Source organism: Chrysochloris asiatica, unplaced genomic scaffold (assembly GCF_000296735.1).
Source record: "Chrysochloris asiatica unplaced genomic scaffold, ChrAsi1.0 scaffold00007, whole genome shotgun sequence".
Lineage (NCBI taxonomy): Eukaryota > Metazoa > Chordata > Mammalia > Afrosoricida > Chrysochloridae > Chrysochloris > Chrysochloris asiatica.
The window spans coordinates 35,472,158-35,482,684 of record NW_006408525.1 but is presented as its reverse complement, the minus strand read 5'-3'; the positions used below and the strand labels follow the sequence as shown (position 1 = coordinate 35,482,684).

The following is a 10,527-nucleotide window of genomic DNA, read 5'->3' as shown; positions in this document are numbered from 1 at the left end:
GGGGCAGGGAAAGAATAAGGAGCAACGTGCTAAAGGGTTACTCCACAACCATCCTGCAAGGCCCAGAGCAGGCCCGGCCCACGGGCATAGCCAACCCTGCCCACTAACGCAGTGTTTCCCACATCAGCACACAGATGGTAAAAAGCAACTGAAACAAATGCATGCAACCCACCAGAGTCTGTCTTTGTGGTTTTCAAAGATGAACAAAGACCATGAATGTGTTTTTGTTGGTTCCTTTAATCCAAGTATGCATAGATTTAGTGTCTGTTAGATTTGTCAGCACACTTGAGTTCTTCGTATTCTATGTTCAAATTACTTTAGGAAGCACTGCTTGGAGATTGCTTGTGTCTGGTTCCAGAGCCCCTAGTGCTTTGGGGAGTGGGAAGCATGGGGTCCTCGGGGTCTTTACTCAATATGTGGAAGTTTACACAATGGCTTGCCTTTGTGGCCAGCTGATTCATCCATTTGGCCATTGGCGCCCACGCCTGAGCCCGGACAGAAGAGGGGCCCCTAAGGAACTTCTGGCCCTGTTCCCTCTGGAGAGAAGGCACAATGGGCTTGATAAGACAGGGCCTGAGGGGAAGGTGGACTTCTGAAACAGGATATTTTAAAATAAGACAAAAAAACGACAAGGGTTGTGACCTCTGTGACAAATGACCAAGATCCAGACGAGACTGGGTTAGAGTTGTGGGGAGGAGTTGTTGTTAAGGGCCAATGAGTCAGTTGTGACTCATAATGACCCTGTATAGGGTTTTCAAGGAGCGACTGATGAGCTTGAACTGCTGACCTTGCTGTTTAAGCTGACTTTGCAGTCCCATCATGCCACCCCAGGAGGAGTATAAATCAGGGCTCCTTGAAGAGTCTCCCTCAGGTAAGACAAAGGGTTTAGGGCAGAGTTATGGCCCTCCTGCCATTACTTCCACCACCTTCTAGAACAGCAACCACCTCAGTGCCTCCTCAAGCCTCCCCCAGGCAGCCCATGAGGTCTCGGGACCTCTGCTGCCTTCAGGTCTGTGTGTGTAGATGGGTTGTCTGGGGAATCTCAGCCATTGACCATTCAGAAACTCGGGCACAGGTTGGAGCTGAAGGCCTCTTATCCAAAAGGGTAAACCACACCCCTCTCTCCTTGAGTGGAGACCATCTCTCACAAGGCAGGCAGGCCCCATTCACCCTCAAGGTCCTGCTTTCTGTCCACACTGACCATTATGAGCACCATTCTCATCTTCAGACACTGGCTGGGGTCATCCTCACATGTCCAGCCAGTGCCGCCCACATGCATGTGCAGATGAGGTTTCTGGGGGGAAGGCTATGGCAGCCAGAGAGCATTTAGCCACATGTACCCTGGTGACCCCACTCTTGGGAACAAATACACAAAATAGTACTGGCAGCATTGTTTAAAATAGCAAAATCTTAGAAAGAAACTACATATACATTCTTTATGATAGTTATTTTGTGGCTATGAGTTGCTGCTGCAAGCTAGATCCCAGATAGAGAGTTCTTAAAAGCACATCATGCTCAAGACTGGCCTTTTTTTTTTTTTAACTAGTTAAGCTAAACTATTGTTTGACTTTAAGGAGAGTTTGGGGTAAATATTTGGTTTATGACTGAAAGATCATCTCAGGGCAAAGAACCTGTGTTTTTAAAGTAAGGAAATGGTTAAGTAAACAGTGGTACATCTACTGTTATAAAATGCCTCTGATATGGGGGAAATTGGTGCAGAGCAAATAAAGTACTACAATTACTTTAAAAAATGGTTAAAAATGTCAAGTTAGTTTCGGGAGACTTCATGTGCTTGTCAGGTGGAGCCATCACGCTGAGCATCTTGTGAGCTGCAGGCTCCTCATGTCTCCTTCCACCTTTGCACCCTCTTCCTGGACCCCCTAGTCCCTGAGATGTGGGTGAGGATAACTAACCTGTGTCCTTTGCTTTGCTCACCACCATGGTATCCTTTCTTTTACAGATTTCATGGAAAACAGATACTCAGTAAGTACTCATTCCATAGACTGTAATATTTTAAATAGTCCATGGAACAGTGAACTGCTTCCAAACTCATCCAGGTTCTGCATCCCCATTACTTAACACAAAGCCCTGGGATCCTCTGACCAGCCTAGGTGGGAGGATGCTTGGGTGTCAGCCTGGCCAGGTTTTTGGGGCCGGTGCATATTTCAAATCTTCTCTTTTTCCATTGGGATTTCCAGGCCACATACAAAGGGAGACCCTAGAGATATCCCTATGGGATTGGGACTCCCGGGCTCTTAGCTTCAAATAAGCAATGTATCACTTTATCCCAGCTTTGGAAGTGAGGCAGGCTGAGGGCCAGGGCTTTCTAGGCTGAGTGGACCTTCAACAACTAGCTCTTTTCAATCCAGCAACCTTGTGTGGAGTCCCCATCATACCTCAGGTGCTATGTGGGAGGAGGCCTCAGTTTTCTCATCTGTCAGTTGAGGATAAGAAAACTCCCTCATCTGGTTTTTGTAAGAAATAAATAAGAGACTAGTCTGGCCTGGAGCTCTGTGGCTCTGTAGGATAAGCACTGGGCTATTAACCACCAGATCAATGGTTCTAGCCCACCATCCGCTCCACAGGAGAAAGACGAGACTTTCTGGTCTTGTAAAGATTTACAGCCTCAGAAACCCCATACAAGGTTGCTGAATCAGAACTGACTTAATGGCACCGAAAAACAATGTGAACCAGTCCAGACCTGGCTTGTTGCAGATGCCTTGGGCCCAGGAGTGAACAGTGTGAGGGAGTCAGATGCATGGTGACTGGCTGTAAAGGAGGTGACAGGGCGACCCCTGCTGCAGGAACATAGGAAGCACATAGACGCCTGTTTCATCCCATCCGGGCTAGAAAGCTATCATTGACTTGGCCATAAAGACTGAATTCTTCCATCCTGGCTGTCAGCAGGAGCAAAGGCCTACAAGGATAGGGTGGGGGTTGTGAGTACCTGGAGGGTACAGGTGACAAGTGATAGGGGAAAGACTTCATGAAGGCTCGAACCTGAAAGACCTTAGGGGCTACATTAGAGGTTTAATTCTGTAGAATGTAGAGAATTTAGGAAGCTGCTACTGAGGGTGAGACGGTTTGAGAGAAACACAGAGGCCCAAGTTTACATCCCTGGCTCCAAATTGAAAATTTGCAAAGACCCCCCCGCCCAACACACACACACACACACTGCAATGCCACCCCCCTGCCCCCCAGTCTTCCTACTTCTAACCTTTTTGTGAGCTTCCCAGCAATGCAGGAGTTAACTCAACAGCTATTATCTTCAGAAATGAAGAATTTGCCTCTTAAACAGGTTCTTTAGGGTCTGGGCGAAGCTTTCTAGGAGATTTCTCATAGCCTTTCCAAGGGGGCCCTTCCCTTGGCTGCCTTTGTTTTGCTGAATTCTTGTCAAACAGAAGTCATTATGCGTCTGCTGGAGAGGAAGCCACGGATATTCTTTTTATGTAAGAAAGATACCAACTTATAGAACCCACCCACTGCGTTCAGTTGATTCTGATGCTGTGTAAAGTTTCCGAGGCTGTAAATCTTCATAGAAGCCGGAAGTCTCATCTTTCTCCCATGGAGCAGCTGATGGGTTTGAACTACCAACTTTGAGGTTAACAGTTGCTTATCCTACAGTGCCACCTGGACTTCTTAACTTTTTTTTTTTTTTTTTAATATCTATTTCTAGCCTAGACTCTGATTACTGGAATCAGAGAGTGACCTCAGAGGCCAAGGAACCCAGTTTATAGATGGGGAAACCAAGGCTTGGTTTGTAAAGCAGCTAGGGTCCCCTGGCTAGTTAGTAGAAGAGCTGGGACTAGAACAGGGCTCTCCAGACGACCCCTAAAGAGTAGTGTCACATCATCAGCCATCATGGAGAATGGGAGAGTGAAACTGAGAGAAATTGGTTCTCCTACCCACATACTGTCAAGAGGGACCAGTTACTGGAGAAGGATATCATGTTTGGTAAAATGGAGGGTCATAGAAAAAAAGGAAGATCCCCAACCAGATGGATTAGCCAAGTGGCAGCATCGATGGACTCAAGCGTGGCGACAGTAGTGAGATTGGCCCAGGATCAGGCAGTGTTTTGTTCTGCTGTGCATAAAGTCGCTATGGGTCGGTACCGACTCGATGGCACCTAACAACAATCCACATACATTCTGGTGTGGCACTGTGGGTTAATGCGCCAGACGGCTTTGCAAAGCTGTTTGAACTGCAAGGTTGGTGGTTCAAGCTCACCAGCTGCTCCTCGGAAACCCAATACAGGGTCACTATGGGTCAGAACTGACTCGACAGCACTTAACAACAACAACCCCCCACATACATGGCTGTCCTGGCATGGTGCTGTGAAATAAAGCACTGGATTGCAAGGTCGGCGGTTCAAACTCACCAGCCACTCCTCAGAAACCCTATGGTGGTGGTGATTATGTGCCATGGAGTCGGTTCCAACTCATAGCGACCCTGTACTGGATTTTCAAGGCTGTAAATCTTTACGGGAGCAGAAAGCCTCATCTTTCTCCCACGGAACAGCTGGTAGTTTCGAACTGCTGACCTTGAGGTTCGCAGCCTGATTCGTAACCACTACACTACCAGAAACCCTATACAGGGTCCCTATAATCCGGAACCAACTCGACGGCACTTAGCAACCAACAACAACAACCCACATGGCTGTGGGTCCACTCGGCAGTAAACACCCTGTGGCCAACATATTTACTTTGTCTCACATCCAAAGGGGCTCTCTGGACAAAGGCTCCGAGCTTCGGGCCAGACAGAACTTTCCCTTTTCCCAGCAGCAGTCCTGCCAGCCCAGAAGTCTGCTCTCCGGACGCTCCCAAGAGTCTGGCCACAGCCAGTCCTGTCCCCAAATAATCAAGCTGTTTGGTGAACACAGGGGTTCCCAGCCATTGGGAAAGGGGTTTGAGTCCTGAAGCAAATGGATTTTGTTTCTAAAAGAAGCAGGTACAGTTTCCCTCATAATCAGTTGGTGAGGGTCAGGAGAAAATTAATTGAATTGCCCAGCAGGGAAATGGGAGGAGATTTCCTTCCTGAAATCAAACCTGGCAATCGTTTAGCTTGTTAAATGGCCGTTGCTTCTGAAAACATATTGAAGGAAATATCTTAACAATGAGATAGCCACTTAGCCAAATACTAATTTGGCATTGTTTGACTTGCTTCAATGGTACATTCTGACTTCATTTTTCCTCCTTCATTTTTGCCTTGTTTATAAATTGTGTTAGTAGCTGAGACAGACAGATGATGTGAAAAGGACCAGGTAGAACTGAAAGGGGTGAATCTGGACCTATGTGGGTCTCCAGACCTGGAGCGCCTCGTTTCTGAGAAAGGCCATCCCCAGTTACAGCTCCCCTCCTTCCCTCCTGGCCACCACAGGATAGCTGGCTGTGGTCCCAAGACTTGGGGTCCGGCGACTTGGGCATGAGTTCCGACTCCCTAGCCTCTTTTTAGATGATCATGATTTTCTCCTTTTAAGCTTCCCCACCCGTAAAATGAGTCAGGGAAACAGGAGCAACAATAATGACATGGCACTGTAGGAAAAGCACTGGGCTGCTAACCATGAGGTTAGCAGTTCAAACCCACCAGCCACTCCTCGGAAACCCTTCACAGGATTGCTATGAGTCAGAACTGACTCAACCACAGTGCTACCTGTTAAGGTTTCTTAAGGGTAAAATGAGTATTATACGTGGAAAGTCCTTTACAAGCTGCAAAACCAAGAAACCAGATGTCATCAAGTCAATTCCAATTCATGGTGCCCCACGTGTGTCCAAGTAGAACCATACTCCATAAGGTTTTCTATGGCTGGGTTTTTGGAATTAGTTTGCCAGGTCTTTCTTCCAAGACATCGCTGGATGAACTCAAACCTCGAACCTTTCAGTTAGAGGCCAGCTGAGCATGTTAGCCGTTTGTACTACCAAGAGACCAACATATCAGTTAGTTCATTATTTTAAAACCAAGGCTTTGGACCCATTTGTTCCCCTTCCACTCCCTCCAGAGAGCTTGCATCTTAAGTGGAGAACTAGAGACGCCCTAAGGAGCTCTGGTAGCGTAGTGGTTATGAATTGGGCTGTGAACCTCAAGGTCAGCAGTTCGAAACTACCAGCTGTTCCGCGGGAGAAAGATGAGACTTTCCACTCCCGTAAAGATTTACTGCCTTGGAAACCCTATACAGTTGGAACCGACTCCATGGCACACCACCACCACCACCAAAGAATCCCTGGTGGCACCATGGTTAAAGTGCTCGGCTGCCAACCAAGAAGTCAGTGATGGAACCCATTCAAACCTGCCAGGTGTTCCCTGAGACAAGTATGTGGCTTTCTGCTTCAGTAAAGATGACAACCTTGGAAACCTGATGGGGCAGTTGGTCTCCTCTCGTCTATATAAGGTTGTTATGATTAGGAATCGACTGATGGCCATGGGTCTGGGGTTTTGGGTGAGGGGAGATTTCCATGGGACTGCAAGCACAGTGGCCTTTGAGAATGTCCAGAGCAGCTTCTTGCCAAAGTGGCATGATTTCACGGCTGGTAGCTGGCCTCTGGTTTAAGGGCAGCAAGTCTGGGCCTCAGATGTGAGCACGTTAACCTTTACTTCAAAATCCCTAAAGCCCTGCAGACGGCAGCCCGGCCCTTCCGGTCTGTGGGGCTGGTCCTGCAGCAGTGCCCCAGAGAGGGCAAGAGGAGGTGTCTGGAAAGGACCTCGGTCTGGGGCCTGGAGAAAGGCTGGACACAGAATCACGTCTCCCTCCTCCGGGTGGAGTGAAGGAAGTGTACGGGCGAGCTTGGCTGTTGGCCTGGCAGGTCTCCAGGCTCCGTACCAGCACGGCTTTCCTTGGCCCCAATGCTGGATTTCTCCTGGCAGAGGACTCAGCTGGGGCCCCTCCACTTTACGTCCTGTTCTGTGAGGCTCCTCAGACCCAGTCCCTCAGGAAACCAACAGCCCAGCCTTGAGCTCCCCAAACCCTGATTGGCTCTCTCATCTTCTCCACTAGCAGCAGGGTCCCTGAGGGTGGTCCACAGAGAGTGGACTTAGATGCTGCCTGCTCTTCAGGACTCCCTGTTGTCCAGGGTCCCTCTCTCCTCTACAGGCAGACTTTCCAGTATTTCCGCTCCACTCTTCTGCCTCCTTGATCTTCTCTTCCTAGCCTCTTGGTAGCTTATTTGTCAAAATTCACCAGACTTTTGGGACCCAGCTCGAGTCTCTTCCTCTTTCTGTGATGCCCTCGCTGCCCAGCCCAGAGTGGTTTTCTTTTCTGTGGTTTTTAGGGTCTCTCCCACCTTCTACCTCCCACTAGAGTTATGGATTGATAGAGTAGAACATTCTTACGGGTGGGTTCCTGAATTCTTACAGCACAGTGCCTGGTCAGAGTGGGAGCCTAGTCGCTGATGGGTGGGTGGGTGGGTAGTCACATAGTATTGGATGTTGAACCGCCAAGGGTGTTTCAACTCACAGTGACCCCTGTATAGGGTTTCCGAGGAGCGGCTGGTGGATTTGAACCAAAAACCTGTGGTTAGCAGTACAGTGCTTATCCTACAGCGCCACGCAAAGTCATTTCTCCTGTACCATCTGAGAGCCTTACAAAAGTCGTATGTGGAATCAGACAGAAAGACCTTGTTGTTAACTAAGTCAGACCCTGACTCACGGTGACCTCCATGAGCAACAGAATGAAATGTTGCAGGTTCTGCACCATCCGCATGATAATTTAGGGGTCAGGTCATCATCCATAGCGTTGTCACTGGCTGGTTTTCAGTAGATTTCTAGGCCTTTCTTGCCACATCCTAACAGCACACAGCTTCACTTACAGATGAGTCGTGAGTGAGTGTGAGGCCTATTGATTGGCCTGGGAGGCAGGAAGTCTACCACAGGATCCCTGTCCCCTGGTTGTTGTGAATTGCTGTTGGGTTGCTTCTGACTCCTGGGGACCTTAAAAATCATTTCATGAGTTGGCAGAGAAGCCATGCTAGAGGCTGGAGGTTCCAGCAGGGGGCAGCACTACTTTGGAGTTCTTTGAGATGTGCTGTCTGCAATTTTTCATCTCTTCCCACCAGGGCAGCCTTCGGTCCTAAAGGGTGGAACCATAACTTGTTTCCTCTCTTGTCGCTTCAGAGAACGGAAGGCTCCCTTGATGGTACTTAGGACTGGCTGGCAGCTGCTAACCCTGGGAGGACATCCACGTGCTGAGAAGAGCTGATGATTCACGAATTCTAAGAGCTCGGTGCACATGTCTACGAACCTGCCCTACTCCCACCAAACCAAGCTGCCAGTCCTTAACTTAATCCATCCTATTGCATTTATGTTGGGTATAAAGAGATACAGAGGGGCTGTTTCATCTGCCACCCAGTGGAGCCTCCGCTCCCTGATTCCTGGAACTCAGGAGTGGAAGCAGCAGAAGGAGGCTCAGGGTAAACAGGCCATTGGGATACTTTGAAACTTGAATATTTTGTCTTGTACGGAGATGAAGAACTTTTCCAAGTACTCTCATTCACAGAACCTTGTCTTAGTTTAGCAGTCACTCACTTGTAGCAAGTGGCCTGGTATAGGGGCTAGTTTTCCTCTTTCTCTTTGGTCCTTTTTGCCTTGGTCCGTCAGAGGGGCTGTGGTGACTGGCCTCCTTGCCCTTCGCAAGCACACAGTGGGCATGAGGCAGCTTCCCCTGTTCCCGCTACGACCTCACCCACCACCAACAGGAAAGCAGAGCTTCTCAGCAGCAACAGTGCCTCTGAAACGCCAACTCGAAGGCAAGCTTCATTCTGGGCAGTGCCCCAAATTAATATGAAGTTGGACCAAGCACAGATGTTCTTAAGCTGCTTTTCTATACCCCTTTCTTTCTGTTCTTTTATCTTGCTGGTGGCTGAAAGGTGGGAAGATGGTTGCCTACAGCAAATTCTGTTTTTAATAGAAAATTGCAATGTGTATTTTTCTTACTAATTTTTCTTTTTAATTTATTCCTTCTAAGGGAATAGTCTCCTGAAGAGCTAAGGTGTTTCCTACGGGGTGGGTGATGGGGTGAGAGGGGATAAGGGAGCAGTCACCCTCTGCTGTTGGATGTCACTTGGGACCACACCTAACCGAAGCCACTGCCCCCATCTGTCTCAGAGGCTCAGCAGCAGAGACCCTGCAGGGGGTTGTACTAAATAAATTTGATCTTTACTCTTTGTAGTTTGTGGAATGTCATCTTTTGAGAGGCCATATGCAAATAAAATGTCCGCAGCACTCGAGAATTCCAGGTCATCCACATTCAGAGACAACCAAGTAGATCTGAACAGCCCAGCCGAGGGCCTGGCGGTCCTGCCAGCGTCACACTCCATTGTCGACTGGTACTTCAGTGTTTGCTTCCCAGCTACACTGTCCCTGGCAGACAGGCTTGTCAGAGTTAACAACGTAAGAAAGGAAACAAGGTATACTAGTTGTCCAGTTAAATGTGAATTATGAGTTCACCCTATGTAATATTTGATGTGGTGCTGTAGAATAAGCACTGGACTACTAGCCACAAGGTCAGTGATTCAAACCCACCAGCCACTCCTTGGAAATCCTATACAGGGTCACTGTGAGTTGGGACCAACTCAATGGCATGTAACAATAATAACATTTCTACTAAAAACTATTTGTTGTGTATCTGAAATGCAAATTCAACTGGGTGGAGACCAGTGTTTGACCTGTTATCCCTGATGGTAGAATACTCTACCCCCCTAAGCCTTGAGACCTATCTTATCACCTTCCCCAGAAGCCTAGGACCCCTATCCCCCACAGCCCAATCCTCCATCAGACCTCGGCACTTGGGCCTGAAGGCCAGAAAGAAATCTGAGGACTTTAACTGGCCCTGTCAGGTTCCGGCTATAGAAACATGGAAAAACCTTTTAACCTCTGAATTTCCATCTTCTCATCTCTAAACAATTTAACAACAACAACAACATCTGTAAAATGAGACAATTGATCATTCTAAGATGTGCTGATCTCCGAGCCCTCTGAAAACACAATGAAATATAACTCACACACACATACACTGAGTTATGTTGCAAAATGGTAATGCAGCTTCTAAAACTCAGGACCGTAGACCCAGGTTGAAGCCAAAGGATAAGATGACTTCTAATGACTTTCAGGAGTCCCGGTGTGGCATTGTAGAATAAGCACTGGACTGTTAACTGTTGGCAATTTAAACTCACCAGCCACGCCTTGGGAAACCTGCACAGGGTCACTGAATCAGAACCTATTCAATGGCACTAAGCAAGGACAACAATGACCTTCAAGGATACTTGATGTGTTGATGATTTGGGGAGATCCCAAAGGCCCTGTGTGAATTCCTCAGGCTCTCTTCACTGCTCCAGAAGGATCACTGTTGTGGAAACTTGGAAGGCCCTATTCCTAGTATTTGTTGTTGTTGTCGTCAGGTGCCATCAAGTCGGAACCGACTCATAGCGACCCCATGCACAGCAGAATGAAACAATGTCTAATCCTGGACCAACCTCACTACCGCTGCCACACTTGAGTCCATCAATGATGCCACCTGGCCAATCCATCTTGTTAGGTGTC

General features: G+C 48.1%; 1 protein-coding gene across 1 annotated transcript in view; it reads left to right on the top strand.

Moving 5' to 3' along the window:
* The window catches only part of PECAM1 (platelet/endothelial cell adhesion molecule 1), a 53,956-nt gene extending 47,197 nt beyond the window's left edge, over positions 1–6,759 (top strand). The window contains exon 15 of the mRNA XM_006833728.1: positions 6,605–6,759. Coding sequence (XP_006833791.1) covers positions 6,605–6,759 — 155 coding nt within the window. The remainder of the gene's footprint in view (positions 1–6,604) is intronic.
* Positions 6,760–10,527: the final 3,768 nt, after the last annotated feature.